Source organism: Coregonus clupeaformis, chromosome 31 (genome assembly GCF_020615455.1).
Source record: "Coregonus clupeaformis isolate EN_2021a chromosome 31, ASM2061545v1, whole genome shotgun sequence".
Classification (NCBI taxonomy): Eukaryota; Metazoa; Chordata; class Actinopteri; order Salmoniformes; family Salmonidae; genus Coregonus; species Coregonus clupeaformis.
This window is the reverse complement of record NC_059222.1, coordinates 27,470,374-27,496,678: the sequence shown is the minus strand read 5'-3', so window position 1 is coordinate 27,496,678 and position 26,305 is coordinate 27,470,374. Positions and strand designations below refer to the sequence as shown.

The window sequence follows — 26,305 nt, the reverse complement described above, 5'->3', positions numbered from 1 at the left end:
GGCTTTGTTATGGAAGGTTTGGGAATCGCTTCCTTTTAAGTGGTTATAGAATTTAACGGCTCTTTTCTGGATTTTGATAATTAGCGGGTATTGGCCTAATTCTGCTCTGCATGCATTATTTGGTGTTTTACGTTGTACACGGAGGATGTTTTTGCAGAATTCTGCATGCAGAGTCTCAATTTGGTGTTTGTCCCATTTTGTGAATTCTTGGTTGGTGAGCGGACCCCAGACCTCAGAACCATAAAGGGCAATGGGTTCTATAACTGATTCAAGTATTTTTTAGCCAGATCCTAATTGGTATGTCAAATTTTATGTTCCTTTTGATGGCATAGAAGGCCCTTCTTGCCTTGTCTCTCAGATCGTTCACAGCTTTGTGGAAGTTACCTGTGGCGCTGATGTTTAGGCCGAGGTATGTATAGTTTTTTGTGTGCTCTAGGGCAACGGTGTCTAGATGGAATTTGTATTTGTGGTCCTGGCAACTGGACCTTTTTGGAACACCATTATTTTTGTCTTACTGAGGATTTACTGTCAGGGCCCAGGTCTGACAGAATCTGTGCAGAAGATCTAGGTGCTGCTGTAGGCCCTCCTTGGTTGGTGACAGAAGCACCAGATCGGTCAGCAAACAGAAGACATTTGACTTCAGATTCTAGTAGGGTGAGGCCGGGTGCTGCAGACTGTTCTAGTGCCCTCGCCAATTCGTTGATATATATGTTGAAGAGGGTGGGGCTTAAACTGCATCCCTGTCTCACCCCACGGCCCTGTGGAAAGAAATGTGTGTGTTTTTTGCCAATTTTAACCGCACACTTGTTGTTTGTGTACATGGATTTTATAATGTCGTATGTTTTTCCCCCAACCCCACTTTCCATCAATTTGTATAGCAGACCCTCATGCCAAATTGAGTCAAAAGCTTTTTTTGAAATCAACAAAGCATGAGAAGACTTTGCCTTTGTTTTGGTTTGTTTGTTTGTCAATTAGGGTGTGCAGGGTGAATACGTGGTCTGTCGTACGGTAATTTGGTAAAAGCCAATTTGACATTTGCTCAGTACATTGTTTTCACTGAGGAAATGAACTAGTCTGCTGTTAATGATAATGCAGAGGATTTTCCCAAGGTTGCTGTTGACGCATATCCCACGGTAGTTATTGGGGTCAAATTTGTCTCCACTTTTGTGGATTGGGGTGATCAGTCCTTGGTTCCAGATGTTGGGGAAGATGCCAGAGCTAAGGATGATGTTAAAGAGTTTAAGTATAGCTAATTGAAATTTGTGGTCTGTATATTTTATCATTTCATTGAGGATACCATCAACACCACAGGACTTTTTGGGTTGGAGGGTTTGTATTTTATCCTGTAGTTCATTCAATGTAATTGGAGAATCCAGTGGGTTCTGGTAGTCTTTAATAGTTGATTCTAAGATTTGCATTTGATCATGTATATTTTTTTGCTGTTTGTTCTCTGTTATAGGGCCAAAAAGATTGGAGAAGTGGTTTACCCATACATCTCCGTTTTGGATAGATAGCTCTTCGTGTTGTTGTTTGTTTAGTGTTTTCCAATTTTCCCAGAAGTGGTTAGAGTCTATGGATTCTTCAATTACATTGAGCTGATTTCTGACATGCTGTTCCTTCTTTTCCGTAGTGTATTTCTGTATTGTTTTAGTGATTCACCATAGTGAAGGCGTAGGCTCAGATTTTCTGGGTCTCTATGTTTTTTGGTTGGATAGGTTTCTCAATTTCTTTCTTAGGTTTTTGCATTCTTCATCAAACCATTTATCACTGTTATTACTTTTCTTTGGTTTTCTGTTAGAGATTTTTAGATTTGATAGGGAAGCTGAGAGGTCAAATATACTGTTTAGGTTTTCTACTGCCAAGTTTACACCTTCACTATTACAGTGGAACGTTTTGTCCAGGAAGTTGTCTAGAATGGATTGAATTTGTTGTTTCCTAATTGTTTTTTGGTAGGTTTCAACACTACTTTCCTTCCATCTATAGCATTTCTTAATATTATTCAGTTCTTTTGGCTTTGATGCCTCATGATTGAGTATTGCTCTGTTCAAGTAGACTGTGATTTTGCTGTGGTCTGATAGGGGTGTCAGTGGGCTGACTGTGAACGCTCTGAGAGACTCTGGGTTGAGGTCAGTGATAAAGTAGTCTACAGTACTACTGCCAAGAGATGAGCTATAGGTGTACCTACCATAGGAGTCCCCTCGAAGCCTACCATTGACTATGTACATACCCAGTGTGCGACAGAGCTGCAGGAGTCGTGACCCATTTTTGTTGGTTATACCTCTCTCTATCTACCTCTCTCTCGCTCGCTCTCGCTCTCTCGATCTCTCTCTCTCTCTCTTTCACTATATCTATCTCTCTCTCTCGCTCCCTCTCGCTCTCTCGATCTCTCTCTCTCTCTCTCTCTCTCTCTCTCTCTCTCTCTCTCTCTCTCTCTCTCTCTCTCTATCTCTTTCTCTCTCTCATCTCATCTATTCTTCCTCTCTCTCTCTATCTACCTCTCTATCTACCTCTCTCCCTCTCTACCTCTCTCTCTCTCTCTCTCTCTCTCTCATCTACCTCTCTCTCTCTCACTCTCTCTCTCTCTCACTCTCTCTATCTACCTCTCTCTCTCGCTCCCTCTCTACCTCTCTACCTCTCTCTCTCTCGCTCCCCTCTCTCTCTCTCTCTCTCTCTCTCTCTCTTGCTCTATCTACCTCTCTACCTCTCTACCTCTCTCTCACTCCCTCTCTCTCTTGCTCTCTCTCTTGCTCTTTCTCTCTCTACCTCTCTCTCGATCTACCTCTCTCTCGCTCGCTCTCTCTCTCTATCTACCTCTCTCTCTCTATTTACCTCTCTCTCTCTCTCTCTCTCTGATCTACCTCTCTCTCTCTCGCTCTCTACCTCTCTCTCTCGCTCCCTCTCTATCTACCTCTCTCTTGCTCTCTCTCTCTCTCTTGCTCTCTCTCTCTCTACCTCTCTATCTACCTCTCTCTCTCGATCTACCTCTCTCTCTCGCTCCCTCTCTCTACCTCTCTACCTCTCTCTCTCTCTCGCTCTATATACCTCTCTCTCGCTCGCTCTCTCTCTATCTACCTCTCTCTCGATCTACCTCTCTATCTACCTCTCTATCTACCTCTCTCTCTCTCTCGCTCGCTCCATCTCTCTCTCTCTCTCTCTCTTGCTCTATCTACCTCTCTACCTCTCTCTATCTACCTCTCTCTCGCTCGCTCTTGCTCTCTCGATCTCTCTCTCTCTCTCTCACTCTATCTATCTCTCTCTCTCGCTCCCTCTCGCTCTCTCGATCTCTCTCTCTCTCTATCTCTTTCTCTCTCTCTATCTACCTCTCTATCTATCTCTTCCTCTCTCTCTCTCTATCTACCTCTCTATCTACCTCTCTCCCTCTCTACCTCTCTCTCTCTCTCTATCTACCTATCTCTCTCTCTCTCTCTCTATCTATCTCTCTCTCTCGCTCCCTCTCTACCTCTCTACCTCTCTCTCTCTACCTCTCTACCCCTCTCTCTCTCTCTCTCTCGCTCCCTCTCTCTCTCTCTCTCTCTCTCTCTCTCTCTCTCTCTCTCTCTCTCTTGCTCTATCTACCTCTCTACCTCTCTCTCACTCCCTCTCTCTCTTGCTCTCTCTCTTGCTCTCTCTCTCTCTACCTCTCTCTCTCGATCTACCTCTCTCTCGCTCGCTCTCTCTCTCTATCTACCTCTCTCTCTCTATTTACCTCTCTCTCTCTCTCGATCTACCTCTCTATCTACCTCTCTCTCTCTCTCTCTATCTCTCTCTTGCTCTATCTACCTCTCTAACTCTCTACCTCTCTACCTCTCTCTCTCTCTCTCTATTTACCTCTCTATCTCTCTCTTTCACTCTATCTATCTCTCTCTCTCTCGCTCCCTCTATCTCTCTATTTACCTCTCTCTCTCTCTCTCTCTCTCTCTCTTTCACTCTATCTATCTCTCTCACTCTCTCTATCTCTCTCTATCTACCTCTCTCTCGCTCCCTCTCTACCGCTCTCTCTACCTCTCTCTCTCTCTCTCGCTCACTCTCTATCTACCTCTCTCTCTCTTTATCTACCTCTCTCTCTATCTACCTCTCTCTCTCAATTTTCAATTCAATTCAATTCAATTCAAGCTGCTTTATTGGCATGAAAAACATTGCGTCAATATTGCCAAAACAACAATGTATACAATATACATTGTAATAAAATAATAAATAATAACAAATAATAATAAAAATGGTAGTAAATAATAATAAATAAATAACAACAATAAAATGGTAACAGTCAATAGTATAAATATAATAAATATACAAATCTAAATATGGAAAATGAAACTCTCTCTCTCTCTCTCTCTCTCTCAAACAAACTTCACAGCAAACTATCAAGGACATATACTTGTTTTATTAGCACTATTGTCATCAATCTTTTAGTTGTGTCTCCCCTCAGTTATCTCTGAGGTTCATGAGTTAAAACAAAATCCATTTCAATTTCTGTATTTTGGTTTGTTTGTCTGAGTTTTCCCACCAGTTTACTATTTAGGCCAAGCACAGTAGCACACTATTTAATGGTGGAGATAAGATTATTGACAGAACTTACAGACCTTATTTTATCAGGGGAGCATGGATTTCCACCCTCTGTTTGGCTCAGACTGGGGAACAAGCCTACTTGTTTCTCTCTCCTATCCAGACACCACACTGACTGTGAGCCAGCCCGCTGCCCTCGCTGCTATCCACTAACCCCCCAGTGTCTTTCCTTTGTGTCTGTGATGAGAGAGAGAGAGAGAGAGAGAGAGAGAGAGAGAGTGTGTGTGTTTTGGAGTCTGACTCCTGATGTTTCATCAATGGAGTTTTATGGTTTTTATCTGCTTCATTAGAGATAATGAAAATGGGATGGGTGGTGGTGTGTGTGTGTGCACAGGCAAAATTAATGCCCAAAATAACTCAGGCATTGCCACCTGTTGTGCTCATGACGCTTTGACTTCAAAAGGTGGTTTGACAAACTCTGAATATCATATCCTAATGTGTTTATCACCATTCAGAGTTTTAATTCAGTATAACTGAAACATGAGTGAAGTATGAAATTATTCATGGTACAGGAAAGTGGATTCTAGAATCAATATTGAATATTTCTTTGTATCCATTAATATTTTGCATGATGTTTTTGGTTAGAAAATCATATGCTATGGTAGAAGTACTTATTGTTAGGGAAGTTCTCTCTGCGTGTTGTTGTTGTTGTTATTGATTCTATTACTAATCCAACAGGTGTTTTTGACTTCTAAAATGGACATCACATTCTGTGTTTTATCATTCTTTATCAATTTTACATACACTCTGTTCATATCCAATTCACCTCACATACAAAAACCACAACTCATTACCAACCCACTCCCCTTTACATTGTATTTCTCTTTAACGGGATAAATAATGTGATTAGAATGGCCTCTCGTCCTGGGAGTAAAGCTAGCCTCCCTGACCTGGAGTGTGTGCAGGTAGCTTCCGTATTGCTGGCTATTGATTTATGTGGTGATTACTCTGGATGGTGCCGGTCCAATCTCATAGCAGCATCTCTCACACAGGTTATCACAGTTAGAGAAGCGGGCACATGCAGGGATTGTGTTTGGACATCAAAGATCCATGGTCACTGTCACACGTCGTCGCTCCACTTTGTATTCAGCCAATGTTCTGGTGTCATATCAGGACAAGGGGGAGGAAGCATAGAAATATAATTACAGAGCATTGACTCAAATGGGGATATCCGTTCTAGTAAATTATATTTCTATAGGAGGAACATTACACCTGCAGGGTCAAAGAAGCATTTAACCATTTAATGATGTTAGCCAATGATCTCATCGCCCTCATTATTCTGAAATAGAATACTAATCCTAATTGGATCCTTTGAACCAATGATCTGTGGAGAGAGAACACCTGAATGCAGTTTGTCATTGATCAGGTATTGACCCCAGTGAACAATTCATGGCGATAATAACACCAATCTCAAGTCCCAGCTAGTGTTGCTTCAAATAAGGCTGAATCCATAAAATCAAATCCAAATATATTACCCACTGTTAGACTTATCAGTTTATTGGAGATTGCTTTTTGGCTGGAGCAGGTTTTAGGGGACTGTTCCTTTGCCTTTTACAGTTTTGGCGTCCAGACAAAGTCATGGATTTGTTATTGGATGATTAGATAGATAACGTGCTTACTGAATGTCTGCTTATTGAGGCATTTACTACCCACTTTAGTATTTTAGTTGTTGTTGTATAGAAATGTCTGCCTGTCACTTACTACTTTAAATATACTTTCTGGTATTAATAAATAGCAATAATATTACAATATGCAATAACATGACGTTGGATAGTGTACAAGGTGTGGATCATGATGTTCGGTAGCCTACACATACAAAATATACATGCTTTTGAGGAAACTCTGATATATTGGTTACATTTTCTTTCAAACAGTAGGCGAAATTGGATACTGTGTCTATAGGCTCTGGTTGGCTATTGAACAGTCCCAAACAATTGATCAAAACATTCTCTGTGCCTGTTTGGAATCTGGAAAGTAGATCACAGAGAGGAGTCCCTCTGTTCTGGGTACTAGTGTATAGAAGTAACACCCCACCATGAATATTTCAACGTCACACTATCTTTTTGTTCTCCCGTAGAGACGGTTGTTGTATTGCAGTGGCTGGCGTTGTCGAGGGGTTGTTGGGTTACAGCCTTTCTGATGTCATGTGACTCATGTAACTCTAGTCAGCTAGTGGGTAATTAGTAATTTATGAAGGCCAGCCATACAGAGGACCTAAAGGCATAATGACTCTGAACGTATCTCTCATCTGTTACTGCCACTTGTTGTCCATACATCCATTCTCCAGATACGACAAACCGATATAATCAAGGCCCAATGTTCCGGAGCGAACTCAAGTCCCAGACTCATTTGGAGCTGTTTATATGGGAGCTGGAGCATTTTGATATCTTGTCAGGTAGCAATGGTTTCCTAGTATTAACATACTGACGGCACTGCTCACTCACCACCGCCACCGTCTGTGAACGGCTATTGTGTTGGGAAGATAAATATATTTATTTTTAAAGTAATAATCCAGCAAGTGCACCCTCCCTTAGGAAACCATTTTCCCCATAACCACATCTCTTTCTTTCTGGAGGAATTCAACAGTGTGTTGACACGGTGTGATTTATACAGAGCTGTCTGTCTTCTCATAACTAGCCATTCATATTTTGTAAAGGTGTGTGTCTAAAACAGGGAGGTTGGGAGTGATGGGGTGAAACTGACACCCTTCCCCCGTAACAAATGCAGTCCCATGATGCAATAGATCTCTCCCAACCTGCCACCCAGGAACGGTGTTCATCAAATCACTCACTGATGCACTTTATTCAGATGCCTCTCCACCACCACAGCCTCGTCCCACTGCTCTGCACTAGACTGTAAATCTACCAAAGTGGGTTTTGGGTAATGTTTGCGCATACTGATCTGCGAAGGGGATTTTGTTTTTGAGGTAATAGCTTAATTAGTCGCTTGGGTGGTGTCAGAAGTGGGCTTGATGGTGAGATATTTATGTTTACTTGCTCAAAGTCCACCTGCACTTATATCATAAATTGATTTATAACTGATACTGTAGCTCTTGGCAAGGAAAGGTAGGATGGTGGAGATTGTATTTTGAGGGTGCAAGTGGTGGATTCAGGTACTATAATGTGAACTTTCGTACCTCTGTTTCAAAGTTACAAAGTTTCTGTACTTTTCTTTTGATACATTTTCTTCCCTCACTTTTTCCTATTTTTTTGTTCTCTTTCAAGTATCTTATGGAAATCTGACTCCCTGCTTGTCTTTTTCTTTTCTTCCTTCATTCTGTTCTGCTCTCTGGCTGATGACACTATCTTTGACTCCAGACTGGCAGTATGATGGTAAGGCAATGGATCTTTTCCCAGTCTCTCCCTGTGTCTCTCTGTGAACTGACTGTAGCACTCTACACTCTTAGAAAAAAAGGTTCTAAGTAGAGCCATATAGGGTTCTTCGGTTAGTCCCCATAGGGGAACCTTTTTGGTGCTTGGTAGAACGTTTTGCAGAGGGTTCTCCCTAGAACCCTTCATGTAGGGTTCTTCATAGAACCCCCTGTATATGGTTCTATCTAGAACCCTTTATGAAAGGTTCTGCCTAGAACCCTCTATGAAGGGTTCTACCAATAACCATTTTATAATCTAAAAGGTTCTTCCTAGAACCCTCTATGAAGGGTTTTATCTGTGGAGGGTTCTTCCTCTATGAACAGCTCCACCAGCCTTATTAGTCTTTCAAGTTAAATTATTTATGACAATGCATTACATATGTCATAAGGCCTTTCTTTGAGGGCCTGGTTATACCCTAACACAGTGGTGTTAAGAAACTCCTGGTTTACAGGCAACATCAGGCCTGCAAGTCACATTATGCTGGCTTGTAAAGTGATGTGTAATTCCTATTGGAATCTAGCCAGAGATAGGATATCCAACAAGTGGAATTTTTTATCACCCACAACCTGCACTCAGAATGACTGCCAAGGTAGGGAAGATTGAATACTGAGACTACCTCAGTCATGTAAACTGGAACAACCATCTCAGTAGCGAGTACAAATACTAACAGATTGGATTAGTTTAGAAAAATGTATGCTATTTATCTTTGTGTAGCATAAAATGTATAAATCAATCAATGGACATGCCAAAACACAGATATTAAAACAAACAATTCTGAAAATCACCCTGAAATAGAGCATGCTGGGAAAGATGATATATTGTTATACTGTATGTAGAACCCTTCTTGCCTTCCAAGGAATCATCAAAGAACCCTTTCTTCCAAAAATTGTTCTTAGGATGTTAAAGGTTCTAGGTAGAACCCATTGCCTTACAAAGAACCCTTGTCTTCCAAAAAAGGTTTTTCAGATCAAAACGATTCTTGGTAGAACACTATCCCTCCACAAAGAACCCTTTTGAAACCCTTTTTTCTGAAAGTGTATTTACCCCCACCAACCCTCCGGTAACATAATGCTCATAAAGAAGTAATCTGTCATTACCACTGTGCACACCATGGCAGTACATAAATATATACATTATCTTAGTTCCATTCAGTGTTCCGTCCTGTGTGGCTTCTAGTCATAGTATGTCTGTAAATTGTAATGGTGCATAACAGAAGATTACAGGTTAATGTATTAATTTTTCCTGTGATTTTCAGAATGCAAACTCTCCAGGACTGGTCCACCTGCAACAATTGTTGCCATAGATGAAGAGAGCCCAAATGGTATGTATTCTTTACATGCAGCATTGTTGGAACAATGCACCAATGTCGGAGGCGGCAGGTAACCTAATGGTTAAGAGCGTTGGGCCAGTGACTGAAAGGTCGCTGGTTCAAATCCCCGAGCTGACTAGGTGTCAATGTGCCCTTGAGCAAGGCACTTAACCTTAATTGCTCCTGTTAGTCGCTCTGCATAAGAGTGTCTGCTAAATGATTAAAATGTAATGTAAGCTGGGGTCATAAATAATCATAAACCCTGGTTGAGTCGAAGGGAGTGAAAAGCACTTATCAGGCTCCTCACACAGAGCATTGCATTTTCCCATGTAATAAAACAGACAAATGGATAGTTCACAAAGTTCTTGTTCGGGAGGTTTTCCACCACGTTTGTGTTTACCACTTAAACTCCACATTCTCCAAGTCCTAATTGTTTTCCTCGGTTGAGGGCTAAGCCATTACCAGTTTATTGGTGAATTTAAACGTGCCCACCAGGTAGGGAGGCACTAATGAGTGGTGCTGCTGCTGCTGTTCGTTGTTGTGGCCATATTTCTCTCCCTCTTAAGACCTCCCTTGATGGTTCCACGCTGGGCCGGCCGGTCCCTGGCAGCGACATCACAGACGGTGTTCAGCATGCTGCACAGCCAGGGGCCCCTCGCTGTAATAGATCTCTCCCCTCTTCCCCTCCTTCCCTTCTTTCTCCAGACTCTCCACTCTGAGTCACTATTCGGTGTGGCGGCCCGGGCGGGGCTTCGTCGCGTTCGGGGCCTTACCTGTAATTCCGTTTGAACATTATTGATGCATTTGAAGTCAGTGGCAGGCTATTGTTTTACCTACCAACTGCCCAATGAGCATCAAGGCTTTTCCACACTGCTGCTCCTTGTCAATGGATGTCAGCAGTAGAGTTGGGTGGTATCCAGATTTTCATGCCGTCATACCGTTTCTATACCATGCCAAGGTATACGGTATTACCAAAAGTGCAAACAAGGGGCGCTATTTCAACACACAAAATCATTTAGGCAACAGGGATCTTGATCCAGGAGGGGATTGAATGTCTCTGCTGTAACCAAGAAGCTTGATCTTGACATCTAGCCAAGTTAGCAAACCAAATGCATAGCTGTAGCCCTAAGCTGGATATAATTTATGACACATCTTCGATTTCTTATAGTTATACTTAAGCAGTGGCGTAGCAAGCACCCCCCCCACCAATAAAAATACATATATATTTTTAAACGGAATTGAAAATCATCATCATAAACAGTATATCACCCAAGCCTAGTCAGCAGGCAGCTCCCCTCACCTCCTCACCAGGAGTGCCTACAGCTCCCCTCACCTCCTCACCAGGAGTGCCTACAGCTCCCCTCACCTCCTCAGCAGGAGTGCCTACAGCTCCCCTCACCTCCTCACCAGGAGTGCCTACAGCTCCCCTCACCTCCTCAGCAGGAGTGCCTACAGCTCCCCTCACCTCCTCACCAGGAGTACCTACAGCTCCCCTCACCTCCTCACCAGGAGTACCTACAGCTCCCCTCACCTCCTCACCAGGAGTGCCTACAGCCCCCTCACCTCCTCACCAGGAGTGCCTACAGCTCCCCTCACCTCCTCAGCAGGAGTGCCTACAGCTCCCCTCACCTCCTCACCAGGAGTGCCTACAGCTCCCCTCACCTCCTCACCAGGAGTGCCTACAGCTCCCCTCACCTCCTCACCAGGAGTGCCTACAGCTCCCCTCACCTCCTCACCAGGAGTGCCTACAGCTCCCCTCACCTCCTCACCAGGAGTGCCTACAGCTCCCCTCACCTCCTCACCAGGAGTGCCTACAGCTCCCCTCACCTCCTCACCAGGAGTGCCTACAGCTCCCATCACCTCCTCACCAGGAGTACCTACAGCTCCCCTCACCTCCTCACCAGGAGTGCCTACAGCTCCCCTCACCTCCTCACCAGGAGTGCCTACAGCTCCCCTCACCTCCTCACCAGGAGTGCCTACAGCTCCCCTCACCTCCTCACCAGGAGTGCCTACAGCTCCCCTCACCTCCTCACCAGGAGTACCTACAGCTCCCCTCACCTCCTCACCAGGAGTACCTACAGCTCCCCAAGGTGGTGCTGGAACCCGGGTTATTTTCCAATCGTTCCAACCATTCTCAGGAAACCCTAGACACTTTCATGCGTGAAAAGCCCAGGAGGGCGGCCATGTCTGAGATACTGGATCCGGCGTGCCTGGCACCGACGATCATACCACGCTCAAAGTTGGTTAGGTCACTCGTTTTGCCCATTCTAACATTCAATCGAGCAGTAACTGAATACCTTGATGCCTGTCTGCCTGCTTTATATAGAAGCCACGGCCAGGTGACTCACTGTCTGTAGGAGAAATCCATTTTCGTGAACGGGGTGGTGTACCAAATAAACAGGCCCATGAATATATATATACACTTCCAGTCAAAGGTTTGGACACACCTACTCATTCAAGGGTTTTTCTTTATTTTTACATTGTAGAATAATAGTGAAGACATCAAAACTATGAAATAACACATATGGAATCATGTAGTAACCAAAAAAGTGTTAAACAAATCAAAATATATTTTATATTTGAGATTCTTCAAATAGCCACCCTTTGCCTTGATGACAGCTTTGCACACTCTTGGCATTCTCTCAACCAGCTTCATGAGGTAGTCACCTGGAATGCATTTCAATTAACAGGTGTGCTTTGTTAAAAGTTAATTTGTGGAATTTATTTCCTTCTTAATGTGTTTGAGCCAATCAGTTGTGTTGTGACAAGGTAGCGGGGGGTATACAGAAGATAGCCCTATTTGGTAAATGACCAAGTCCATATTATGGCAAGAACTGCTGAAATAAACAAAGAGAAACGAAAGTCCATCATTACTTTAAGACATGAAGGTCAGTCAATACGGAACATTTCAATAACTTCAAAGATAACACAAGTAAACACAAAATGCAGTTTTGAAATGAAGGTTGTTATTATTAAGGGAAAACAAAATCCAAACCCAAATGGCCCTGTGTGAAAAAGTGATTGCCCCCTACAACCTAATAACTGGTTGGGCCACCCTTAGCAGCAACAACTGCAATCAAGCGTTTGCGATAACTTGCAATGAGTCTTTTACAGCGCTGTGGAGGAATTTTGGCCCACTCATCTTTGCAGAATTGTTGTAATTCAGCCACATTGGAGGTTTTTCGAGCATGAACTGCCTTAAGGTCATGCCACAGCATCTCAATAGGATTCAGGTCAGGACTTTGACTAGGCCACTCCAAAGTCTTCATTTTGTTTGTCAGTCCACAGAGTATTTTCCCAAAGGTCTTGGGGATCATCAAGATGTTTTCTGGCAAAAATTAGACAAGCCTTAATGTTCTTTTTGCTCAGCAGTGGTTTTCGTCTTGGAACTCTGCCATGCAGGCCATTTTTGCCCAGTCTCTTTCTTATGGTGGAGTCATGAACACTGACCTTAACTGAGGCAAGTGAGGCCTGCAGCTCTTTGGATGTTGTTGTGGGGTCTTTTGTGACCTCTTGGATGAGTCGTCGTTGCGCTCTTGGGGTAATTTTGGTCGGCCGGCCACTCCTGGGAAGGTTCACCACTGTTCCATGTTTTCGCCATTTGTGGATAATGGCTCTGACTGTGGTTCGCTGGAGTCCCAAAGCTTTAGAAATTGCTTTATAACCTTTTCAAGACTGATGGATCTCAATTACTTTCTTTCTCATTTGTTCCTGAATTTCTTTGGATCTCGGCATGATGTCTACTTCACTTTGTCAGGCAGGTCCTATTTAAGTGATTCCTTGATTAAGAACAGGTGTGGCAGTAATCAGGCCTGGGTGTGGCTAGAGGAATTGAACTCAGGTGTGATAAACCACAGTTGAGTTGTGTTATAACAGGGGGGCAAACACTTTTTCACACAGGGCCATGTAGGTTTGGATTTTGTTTTCCCTTAATAATAACAACCTTCATTTCAAAACTGCATTTTGTGTTTACTTGTGTTATCTTTGACTAATATTTAAATTTGTTTGATGATCTGAAACATTTATGTGTGACAAACATGCAAACAAATAACAAATCAGGAAGGGGGCAAACACTTTTTCACACCACTGTATATATACAGTGACAGACCACAGACCAAGTACCGTGTAGCTCATAGATTAACATAGCAATATAGTAATTATCCTCAAACATGTTCCAAAGTTGAATTCAATCATAATTTTCCAGCTAGAGACAGAGAGGGAGTGTTGCCAAAATCACTGTTCTGTGAGATGAATATGGAGAATAGACCTCTCTGCAGACACCATAAAGATATGACCCCAAAATGAAAGCAAATCAGGTCAGCTGTAAATTGTGAACCAATTTCCTTAAAACTTTGGCTTGTCTCAGCAAAATCATGAGTTTTTTCAGGTATACTTCACTCTGTTCCAACAGCTGGATAGTCATTTAATAGGAAATTAATAAAGTTATAGCCCTGACAACTTTTTATTATAAAGGGACAATTTTATGTATGATTGCCAAGTTATATAATCCTAAAGTAAGTGTCATTTGAAGATATAACCTTAGCAGACTTTGAAAATTGCTCTGTATTTCTCTGCACATTCAACTGGGCTAAAACAATAGACTGTGAAATAGGGTTCATTGCTAGATTACTTTCTCAATTGAGTTTTGCTCTCCTAGTGCCTTCTACTGTTGAGGCACAGTGGCGAGTGTCAGGTGTGGATAACGGAATCTGAGGTGTGGGGCTAGTGTGTGTGATGTAGGGGCACCCGAGGGTCACACAGTAGTGAGGCATCCCCTCTCACTCACTCACACACACACACACACACACACACACACACACACACACACACACACACACACACACACAGGGCTATGAGGCAGGAGAGAGGAGGTTAGCGGATCAGCAACCCTGGGGCCAATTTCAAGGTCCCCTTCTTGAGTGTCCACAATAGCACAGGAGACAAAGGTGACGAGAAGTGGGCGGGGGCAGGTAAAAAGAGGGATAGGAATCAATTGTGACATCATAAGGAAGGACAGGGGGTATTGGTCTAATAGGAGAGTACTGAGTGTGAATGGGGAGCTTCTGAGAGGGTCAGAGTCAAAGGAGGCAGGGGATAGGTAGCCTGGTACCAGATCTCTATGCCATTTTTACAACTCCATGCCGTACAAACAGTACACCATGATAAGGGATAGGTATTAGGCAGAAAAGATTACCAGGACTGGACTATTGGAATGGGAAGGAGGAGATAGAATGGAGGACAACCAATCCTGTTTCGTGACATGAGCTACTGTACAGGCCACTCTTTTCTCACTTCAAATGTTAATATTTCTTACACTTATTTCTTTCCCATCTCCTGGTTAATTCCTCACCTCTTAACTCCACTCATATTTTATTATCTGTATTTATTATACCTATAATGTGGCAACCGTAAAATATTGGAAATATTTTAAATTTGGTTATGCAATACCAGTAATGCCGTTCCAGTCAGATTCGAGCAATACATATCTTTACAGTAATACATAACATGAAAAATGACCCAGGTCTGTAGTGTTTATGAGAAGTGCTATCATTCAGTGATTGAGAACCTGTGTTGTTGCTACCTGCATCCCCTTTCTTCCCAGCCATTAGGACTCTCTGGCAGCACTGCTCTATTTCATCCTGGACTGGCAGACCGACAGATCGGCATAGTGCTCACAGTTCTATGAGACCTGACCAGAGCCTTGGACTATGTGTCTTGATTAAATGTCTCCTCTCATAGACCAAAATAGTCCTAGGCTCATGGCCTGGTAGTGATCAGGTCCTTTAAGGATTGTAGTACTAGCAGTAGCAGCAGAGGGTCAAATATTTAGGCTAGTTTATGGGGATCATGTCCAATTGTCCTCAGGTTAGGGGTCTTGAAAGTGAAAAATGTCTTTAGGCTTTATGGTGATGGTAGCACATATCACAATAACGGACCCTGCCCCAGCAAATGACCATATCACCATTAAGCATATTTGTATTTGATGTGTTGGATCATTACCTCATACATGTATTCTAGAGTGTCTGGTCCAACATTCCACAAAGCACCGTTCTTTCTAGAAGCAGCTAGAGCCTTGGAGATGAAGACGATGAACAAGGCTGTACTGTGTTGGTCGCCATTGGTCACGTCGACTCGCTCCCTGCCTAATGTTTTGTGAAGAGCTTATTTAAAGTACCAGTACATCCTGCTGGAAATGTAAACCCCCCACCCCTGCTACGCCCATTTGATTTTACACAGGTCATTTTAATATTCGGACTCTTCCGAGCCAGAGTTGCTGACTTGTACAGTAATGTCAGGGAGAAATAGAAGATTTATTATCAGTGTCGATGGCCAAAAACATGTATTTCCTTGGATTCAATTGAAAGGAAAATAAAACATTTACCTGTATAAGTATAACCTTGATTTATAATTGGCATACAGTATTAGGCCTATGTATAACACTGTTGGTATCTCATCAATGATCCTGAGACTTCATACTCAACATAAAATACTTTAACACAGTAAAATAATAATGTTTTTATATGTATTTTGTCCTTGGCACGTGCAATAGACCATGAATCTGCTGTACTATGTTCTTCTTTTGAGTTCAAGGTTCTGAAGCAGTGTGTACTGTTCATCACCACAGTGTATGTAGAAACGAACAACATGTGCATGTTTGTCTTCGCCTTGATGGTATCACAACAATTGCTGATGTGCATCAAGAGGCAAAACAAAGTTTGTGATTGGCACGTTAGTGAGTGTGGGGAGTGGGAGAACCCTCACAGAAGGAACATAGATTGCAGGTCATTGGATCAGGTTTGCCAAGTGAGAGAGAAATTGAAAGACTGTGAATGCTGTAGGGGCTTTTTTATGGAGCTATAGACAGGTTGGTTGTTTAGCAACAATGGGGCAAAACAGATGAGGTTGGCTTAGATTGTTGACAACATGTAATCTATACAAGACATGGTATCAATAACAAGATGAAACAAGCTGAAACGAGCCACTTATGATTCCCCACATGGCAGTTTCTTGTCATTCTTGCTAGCAATCTGGCCATCCAGAATCACAACAACAGGCTGACTTCTGCCCCATGGAAGCATGCACATCATTTTCGTGCCGCTGTCAGCCAACCCATCTATAGAGAGAGCAGCCGAGCAGATCGGACGCCTAGTACTTAATCGTGGCAGTTATGACAAACTAGTTGACCACTCCTATAGGCTTTTCTTTCAAACTGCATGGCCTTCTATACTGTGTGTGAATAAAACCCCACTGACAATGTAAATGTAAATGCTTACATTCCATGCCATGGTCTCTGGTATTTATCAAATGAAATCATGTACTGTAGACAGGCACTCTATAGCTCAGATGCAATGAATTTATTCAATAACCATCAGGGTTTTGTAGTCTCCGGTATGCCATATAAATAAGCTTGCGATAGACATTGGGTGACGTTGGGTGATGTGCAATCATTTACATCACCCAACAATATACCCAATAGCAGTATGCCTACTAACCAAATATCCCTGCCAATGAGAGTACTCTACACTCTCTGGGCAATTTCAGAAGAGATAATGGACCAACATCAGCAAGTTTCTCTGCTGCCTGTCCTACTATATATGCTTGCACTGAATGAGGTGAATGGGAACATAGTGTTAATGTGTAAACAGAGCCAGCTGACCCAGCAGCAGCCTTCTCCCTGTGTCCTGGAGGCTGGAGCCCAGTATGATCAGACAGAAAGCCAAGCCTCCCTCTGTCTACGTCACCAGTCACAGGTGCTCTGCCAGCTTGCAGGACCATGTCAGGCTGCCAAGATGCCATCCCATGTGCCAGCTGCTGAGGGACCTGCATGACTCCGCTCACTGCTAGTCAAATGTCAGCCTACAGCTGCCGGGGAACAGAGTGGGAAGTGCAGTCTGTATCTGTACTGTAACTCAAACACTGTCAGCATCAGCCACTAATGTGTTCTTTAGCCATCAGTGTAGAATAACAACCATCTGGCTGCTGTACACAACCATGACTGGAGTAGTGCAGGGAAGGAGGTATGATTAGAGAGTGATAAGGAATACATGAATAATGTGTAGATGGTATAACAAATGTGTAACTAATGGAAATGTTCCAGCACCAATAGCTGAACTTCCCGAAAGCCTGACACTTCTAATTTTGATATCTTTCAAATTGATGACTTTATCTGACGAGGATTCCAGTGGAGATTTACATTTTGTCCATTTGTGTGTCTGTCTAACACGTGAATCACAGTTGGGAATTGCAGATATTTCTGCTTTTTCTGTCCAGCACCTGAACAAGTGAAATATATTATCTGTCATCAAACATTTACATTTTATTTTTTATTGTTTTATTTATCCTTTATTTATCTAGGCAAGTCAGTTAAGAACAAATTCTTATTTACAATGACGGCCTACACTGGCCAAACCCGGACGACGCTGGGCCAATTGTGAGCCGCCCTATGGGACTCCCAATCACGGCCGGTTGTGATACAGCCTGGAATCGAACCAGGGGGTCTGTAGTGACGCCTCAAGCACTGAGATGCTGCGACACTCGGGTGCCCAAATAAACACCATCACAAGGAAGAAGAGTCCCTTAGCACATTAGAGAAAGGAAACAGCCTGTGAACCAAGTCTTACCCCAATTTCTCATAGAAATTTGGGATGTTAACTTGTGTGCATTCCTCACGCTCTCCTCATCTATTAAATGTAAAAACGAAACATATTAACCTTTTCAGCTCAGCTTGTAATTCTCTATCATTTTCCTTGTAGATATTGGCATTGTTAGATGCATTGTTCCCACTTCCCAGAGTCTTCTCTGGTAAACAGTTACTATTGTATAGGTGGAGAAGTACATTGGACCTAGTTACCTCTACAGCAACATACAGCACATCATGACAAAACACAAGCAAAAGGGTAGTGAGTTAAACTTTAAGAGATGCTTCCTAACCTAAGGCTGATAATGTGTGTGTGTGTGTGTGTGTGTGCGTATAGTCATCTGTTGATTGAACATGCAGATCTTTGAGGATGTGTGTGTTTTCAATCAATGCAATTCTGAGTACATGGACTCTGGTTTACCAATCAGGCAAAATAAATATTGTATTAAGGAATTTAGGAACAAACTGTAGTAAAAAGAAAAAAATTGAAGGTGACAGGGTTTTGGTAACATGCACACAAATGTAAATGCATACTTGATCATACACCATGAACACAGTCGTGGTTATTCAAATTCTACATAGCCAAGCATTCTAATCTGTTGTCAGAAACATGGTAAACTGCTTCAAGCACAAGTTGTGTGTTTCGCATTCCCATATTCTGTCAACATAGAGCAACAGTAATCCTCAAATATGTGTACGTGGCACTATGTTTGCATTAAACTGCACCTCAGTGTCAAAACGGCAGGTTATTTATCAGTCCTTATAGCCTGCTGTGCCTTGATAGGAAAACTTCAGACTGTATGACACTTAATGTAGGTCACAGCTGTTTTTACTGTGCACTAAGAACAGTCAAACAGTCACAGGTATGGAGAGTCATGAGGTTGGAGAGTCATGTGTTGAGTACATTTCATCTGTCTTTCTTGGAAAGTCTGCTAGCTAAGCAGAGCTACTCTAGGTCACTCAGACAGCACTGCTAGAGGCTGGAGCCAGCCTGAGCTTAACTACTCAAATCAAAATGTATTTGTCAAATGCGCCGAATACAACAGGTGTAGACTTTACCATGAAATGCTTAATTTACGAGCCCTTTCCCAACAATGCAGAGTTAAAAAGTAAGAAAATTTGCAAATAAAAATAGAAAATAGTAACACAATAAATAACAATAATGAGGCTATATATACTGAACAAAAATATAAACACAACATGCAACAATTTCAAAGATCTTACTGAGTTACTGTCACGACTTCCTCCGAAGCTGCCTCCTTTCCTTGTTCGGGCAGTTTTCGGCGTTCGTCGTCACCGGCCTTCTAGCCACTGCCACTCCTCATCTCATCATTCCATTTGTTTTGTCTTGTTTATTACACACACCTGGTTCATATCCCCTCATCAGTACCTGTATAAGTGTTCCCTCTGCCCCCTTGTCTTTGTGTGTGATTGTTTATTGTGGAGGTTAGAGAAGCCCGTGGAGCTCCTTGTGTTTTGTATCGCTGGGATAATTCCCTGTGTGCCTTGTAGTTTCCAGTGCGCCTGTTACTGCGTAACTCTGTGTTTCAGAATAAATCCTGTTATTCTGTGATTTACCCTCCTGCGCCTGACTCCTTCGAAATCACTCATCACAGTTACAGTTCATATGAGGAAATAAATTCATTAGGCCCTAGTCTATGGATTTTACATGACTTGGAATACAGATATGCATCAGTTGGTCACAGATACCTTTAAAAAAATGGGTCTCACAATGGGCCTCAGGATCTCGTCACGGTATTTCTGTGCATTCAAATTGCCATTGATAAAATGCAATTGTGTTCGTTGTGCATAGCTTATGTCTACCCATACCATAACCCCACCTCCACCATAGGGCAGTCTGTTCACAACGTTGTCATCAGCAAACCGCTCGCCCACACGACGCCATACACGTGGCCTGCGGTTGTGAGGCCAGTTGGACGTACTGCCAAATTCTCTAAAACAACGTTGGTAGAGAAATGAACATTACATTCTCTGGCAACAGCTCTGATGGACATTCCTGCAATCAGCATGCCAATTGCACGCACCCTTAAAACTTGAGACATCTCTGGCATTGTGTTGTGTGACAAAACTGCACGTTTTAGAGTGGCCTTTTATTGTCCCCAGCACAAGGTGCACCTGTGTAATGATTATGTAGTTTAATCAGCTTCTTGATATGCCACACCTGTCAGGTGGATGGATTATCTTGGCAAAGGAGAAATGCTCACTAACAGGAGAAATACGCTTTTTGTGCATATGAAACATTTCTGGGATCTTTTATTTCAGCTCATAAAACATGGGACCAACACTTTACATGTTGCGTTTATATTTTTGTTCAGTGTAGAAGGAGTACCGGTACCAAGTCAATGTGCAGGAGTACGAGGTAGTTGAGGTAATATGCACATGTAGGTAGGGGTAAAAGTGACTAGGCAATCAGAATAGATAATAAACAGAAGCAGCAGTGTATGTAAAGAGTGTGAATGTGTGCATGTGTGTGTGTGTGTGGCGTCAATATGCATGTGTGTGTGTGTGTGTGTGTGTTTTGTGTGTGTGTGTGAGCGTCTATAGTATGTGTGTGTTTGTGTGTTGGCGTGTGAGTGTGTGGGTGGAGTCCAGTGAGTGTGCTCCAACTGTCCATGAGTATTAGAGTGAGATGCATCACAGCAGGCTGGACCGGCCATTACCTGGCTAGCGAAGGAGAAAGAGACACTTGGGCCTCTCTGCCCTTCCCCTGACTTCCCAGCCTCTGGCGTAGCTGCATACTGGATGTAGGATAGACATGGGTTTGAAGTTTGACGGCCACTCTAACTGCACAACAGTTGATGTCAGAAAGGTGTGTGTGTGTGTGTGTGTGTGTGTGTGTGTGTGTGTGTGCAGCCTAGCGGTTAAGATCGTTGGGCCAGTAACCGAAAGGTCGCTGGTTTGTATCCCCGAGCCGACTAGGTGAAAAATCTGTCAATGTACCCTTGAGCAAGGCACTTAACCCTAATTGCTCTTGTAAGTCGCTCTGGATAAGACTGTTTGCTAAATGACTCAAATTTAAACATTTAAATTTATCCAGGTACTGTGTAATTACCGGAGGCTGAACTGGCCAGTGCTTATCTGAATTAGAATGAACATACATGGACCGTAGTACCTTCAGGCTTGGGCTCCATCAAAGCTTGATACCAGGCAGGCACTTAGTCCTTATCTGGACTGCAGCAGCAGAGTGTGTGTGGGAAAGCAGGCATAGCATGTTTCAGACAAAGTGGTGAAGATGTCAAATGTAATTTTAGCTTGGCCGGCTCCCTGGTTTTTATAAACACCAATAGTTTATAAGACATATTTTCAGAGGTTTTGTATTATTCAAATGGTCTCATCTGATTTGAAAACATTTCAGTCTAGCAGTTGTTGAAGGTTTTCCTATAAGAAGATGTTTTCATTGTCAGAAAATAAGTTATATGAGTCAGAAGCTTGGTTTTCCTGGGCACACTGCTATCTACTCCTGCTTTTCTGAAAGATAGTAACAATAGCTCGTAAAAGAGTACTCGAGAAGAGTGAGATTAACAACACAAGGGAACGTTGCCTAGAGAGAACCAGCAGGTGTATTTATCACAGCTCTGTCAATCAACTCCTGGCTGCATTTCAAATGAAGCACTTTTCTTTCGTCTCCTAAGGAACGCTTTTGGTTGAGGATATGCAAATCCAAGGCCGAGCGGAAGACCCAGGCAGAACCATCTCTCTCTCCCTCCGAGACAACTACAACCACTGGGTAATTCTGGACCCGGTCAGACAGAGACTCTACCTCAACAGCACCGGCAGGGCCCTCGACCGAGATGTAAGTATTCACACACTATGACTATTCATATGTTTCTCTGTGGGGTTTGGGTTCCTCTAAAAAAACAGTAGACTGCAGGTTAGCTATACGTTTACATTCCCTTAATATACATCCTGCGGTAAAATAAGCTCCACAGCATACTGTAAGCAACAAACCTATCCATTCTTGAAAGAAAAGTACTGCACATGCACTGAACTGTACACTTTGAACAGTGCACTGGATAAAAGGTTTGGCTAAATGGTATATGTTATGTTCCAGTTTTAGAGTAGTTAATGATAATTGCAGAGATTAAAAGGTGGAAAAACAAAGCATACGTCTGATCTGAAGCATAACTTTCTTTACATGTTCTACACATCAATCCCAGTCATGTTCTTCAATGTAAACCAGTTGAAAGGAGACTAATGACTCTCTGTCCCCTGCTGTCCTTGGTTCCTTCTGAAACAATACTTCTTCCTTCTTTTTAGCCCCCCTCCTACATCCATTCCATCGTGGTCCAGGTTCAGTGCACCAACGAACTGGTCGGGAGCATCATTCTACACGAGGTGCGCATCGTTGTGAGGGATCGCAATGACAACGCGCCCCAGTTCCAGAAGCCTCGTTACTATGTCGCCATAAATGAGGTGAGACCCCCGGGACAGCCTAGTTAAATATTTTATTACTATCCAAGACGATGTGTCTGACTCTAGCTCTGAGTTCACAGGCCACCAGTGAGCAGTATCTCATTACTTAGTATTGAATATTTCAGTCTGTTCAACTTGAATAGGGCCATACATTTTGGGAAAGGCTGTAAAAATTTGAAATATTAGCCATTGCTCAGTGACTGTGGACTGGTAGGTACCGGTAATAACTTCAAATCTAATTATATATATGGAGCTTTTTTGACTGTTAGAAAAGAGACTAAGACTGGTCATTAAAATGACTGTAACGATAGCTACTGTAGGATCTTCCCATATCTTATTCTGCTGATTCTTTGTGTGGTTTAACAATGGTGGCCCATCCCACCCCTGGTACTGCATGGGTCTTTGTGGTTTAACAGTGGGACCTCCATGGGTCTTTATGTGGTTTAAAAGTGGGACCTCCATGGGTCTATGTGGTTTGACAGTGGGACCTTCATGGGTCTCTATGTGGTTTAACAGTACATTCTCGATGGGCTCTGGGCATAGAGGGCCATAGAGCGGCTGGTGTCCCACTGAGGTGTCACACCAGGGTCCAAAGTAGCTACATGGTGATTTTGCAGCTTTTCCCTAATTGAAAAAGGGTCCCCTGAGTGTCGCCGTGGTAGATTGAGCTCATTAGCAAGCAGCCTTGCAGAGTAGCAGACATAGAAGACAGCCCCTTCAGAAGCTTCTGGAAATGGTTGCTTTCATTATTCTGATCTATAGATTTATTTTCACAGAGTTTGAAATGTTGGTAACACTTCATTTAGATAGTTCATTTGTAGATGCTCTACAGACTATCAGTAACATTTCAACTAACTATCTACTAACCCTAACCCTAGCTCTAACCCTAACCTTAACCCTTACCCTAGCCCTAACCCTAAACCTAACCCTAACCCTAACCATAACCCAAATAGTTGCTTATCAACAGATAGTTTGTTGACAGTATGACCATCTGTAGAGTATCTACAGGTTGAAAATCCAGACTATCCAAACAAAGTGTGACCGAAATGTTCAACTGACACAGAGATAAGGGGTCCAATAGAATGTAGTCTCCTGTCCATCAGTCAACTGTTTAAGCCCACATAGTGGAGATCGACAGGGCTGTCAAAGCGGAGAGATATAGATAATGACAGTTAGAGTTATTCACTGTTGAGAGAAGTATGCTGTTGAGCTAAAGACATCTGGTAATGTGAGATCTTGACTGCATAAAGTGGACATACTTGGCATTACAGTACTATATGTCATACAGTATCTGGAGATTTGCATGTATTCCAACCTTCTGCTCAAGTTGCAAGTGGGATGATGGGGAGTTAGTGAATGTCAATCATGCTTAGCTAGCTGTATGCTCTTGTGAGACCTTGACCCTGTTTAAAAATGCCATTAAGTACATCTTCACCTGAGACTGGGATCAAGAGTTATAGTCAAGGCTGAATCACTCACACTTGTTAATCAGGCACTTACAGTCTTCAGATGACAGCTCTAGATATACCTTAACCTTTCAACACCTTGTTATCTCATATGGGGAGAATATTTTGGCCTCTCCTTGTGTATCCCAATAAATACACTACTAAGACATGCAGTAATCCGCAAACACTTAACCCCTCAGTTGTTAGATATCTCCCCTGCCATATATTGGTTATTAAATGCACTGTACACTTCTTTGTACTACATTAATTAATTAATTACAACGGCCTTCATGCATACAGTCTGTTACACAATGTTTATCATTGAGGTGCTGATGTGCAGACTAAGGAACGTGAAGGAGTGATGTGCTCCCAGAGGTGTGGCTGGGCGGCACGGGGAGAGCCTTTCATCCCAATGAGGACAGACACCACGATTCATCATGGTGTCTGTCCTAAATAATGTTAGCTCCTAAATAATGCATGTATTTCTGCGGCTAACAAAATTGCAGAATGGATGGGGTGTATGGCTGTTCCTATTCTGTCGAAGACGACAGAGGAGATTTAGATTTTGCCAATGGGAAACATGAAATCGTGCCTCTACTTTTCATTACAGCACGTCTTTAGAAATAACATTTGGGGTCCCTGCTGTGGGTTTCTATTACTTTTCGCCTATTCGGGTCAGTGAAAACATTTTACAGTACCAGTCAAACCATACCTAATGTCAGAAGTGTTTCGCTGAACTCCTATCATCCTCTTGTATCTGACATCTTTTGTGTGTTCATGTTCCTGAAAAGTTTTGACAGATATAAGAGCAGCAGAGTAGCATTTCAGGAGCTAAAATACCCAGGTTTCCTTGGTGCTGCCAACAGGCACTAGACTATTACCTTCTCTTCTCACATCTGATAGAGGTCCACTGTGGGGCTCAGGTATGACAGCTGAAAGGAAGCATTCTAGTGCTGTGAATCACTAGCCCCTCTCAGAAGACCAAGAACAAGGCTTTGTTGGTGATTGGCTGAGCTAGCCACCTCAGAATGCAACAGGGATTATGTTGTTGCGCAACCAGTCACTTCAGACCTAACTAATCCTGTTTTCACTGCAATATGCTTGTCTGTAAACAAATCAACATCATGTTGGTTAGCGATTTGGGAAAAATTGAAACAGTTATGTATCACAATATTATAATGGCCGATATTATCTTCACTTTATTTTTTTTTGCTAGGTAGCGTTAGCTAGCGCTATTGTCGACTGTACCTGCGACAAAACTCCAGTATTTTTCATCCTAAAGCTTGTTCTCCATCTTCTTTTTAAATAGTGATCCAATATTGTTTTCAGCACTTTTGTTTCCATGACTGATCAAAACTAATTTTCTCATGCTCTCTCTTGTCTCTCTGCAGCAGACATACAGCAATATGTCTGGAATGTCAAATCGCAATAAATTTGCAGTATCGAATCACAATACATATAGAATCGTGAGAATTGCAATACAATAGTAAGGTCCCTGGCAATTCCCAGCCCTAATGTTGGTTTAGCCCTTACTGTATGTCACACTCAGAATGGCTGGTCGCTTAGCACATGAAAACTGACACTTGCATCTGTTTCAAGTGTGTAGAGACTTATTTTTATAGTTTGGATCGTTAGCACTGTTATAACGATGCAATAATGTTGTCTTACAGTTGACCCCAGTTGGCACCACCATCTTCTCCGGCTTCACTGGGAATAATGGAGCTCTGGACATTGATGATGGCCCAAACGGACAGATCGAATACATCATCCAGTACAACCCAACTGACCCGGTATGTTACATCTCAACACTTACTGACTGACACATCCAATCTGATTCTCTTTAAACCCACAACTGATGGCAATCACACTGCACAGCCTAAAAAGATTGCTAGAGATATTAGATTATTACCGTATTACTCATATCATAGGTAGGGGTCCCAAAGCCACAAATGTACTGTTGAGGCAATCTCTACACCAGAGATCTCTGCACCCGCTCTGGCAGACAATGAGTGAGGCGAGGGGGAGCTTTTCTAAGTGGAGTGCACTCTTAACCCAGCGTACTGTATCTCTTTGTGTCGCAGATGGCCAACAGGACGTTTGACATCCCTCTCACCCTTTCTGGCTCAATGGTCCTGAGGGAGAGGCTCAACTATGAGGAGATCACTCGCTACCTGGTCATCATCCAGGCTAATGTAAGTCTGTCTGTCTGTCTTTCTTTATGGCTATCTAGTCATGAAAGTCTGTGCTTGTGTCTGGAATGGACCCTATTCGCAATATAGTGCACTACTTTTGGCCAGGGCCTGTCTGTCTGGGGTAAGCGATGGACTCACCAAACACTGGAGCACTTACATGGGTACAAGACTGTACAATGTGTTTTTTTGAATAGGGTAGAAAACCTTGAAGGAAAACGTTGGACCACTTTGTAAATGCATGTTCTTTTGAAAAAGAAGAACAACTTTTTCAGTTAAAAAATATCTTATTTTCTTTCACATACTAGATGTCCAGGCAAGAATGGTAAACGGAGTACAGAATATACAGAATAATC

The 26,305-nt window shown here is 42.7% G+C and overlaps 1 protein-coding gene across 2 annotated transcripts in view; it reads left to right on the top strand.

Annotated features, from left to right (window-relative positions):
• The window catches only part of LOC121547347 (protocadherin-15-like), a 225,215-nt gene that overhangs the window by 46,516 nt on the left and 152,394 nt on the right, over nt 1-26,305 (top strand). For both annotated transcript variants that reach the window (XM_041858563.2, XM_045209824.1), the window contains 6 exons: nt 7,881-7,895; nt 9,190-9,255; nt 21,535-21,695; nt 22,160-22,315; nt 25,431-25,550; nt 25,842-25,952. In XM_041858563.2, the coding sequence (XP_041714497.2) occupies nt 7,881-7,895; nt 9,190-9,255; nt 21,535-21,695; nt 22,160-22,315; nt 25,431-25,550; nt 25,842-25,952 (629 nt within the window). The remainder of the gene's footprint in view (nt 1-7,880; nt 7,896-9,189; nt 9,256-21,534; nt 21,696-22,159; nt 22,316-25,430; nt 25,551-25,841; nt 25,953-26,305) is intronic.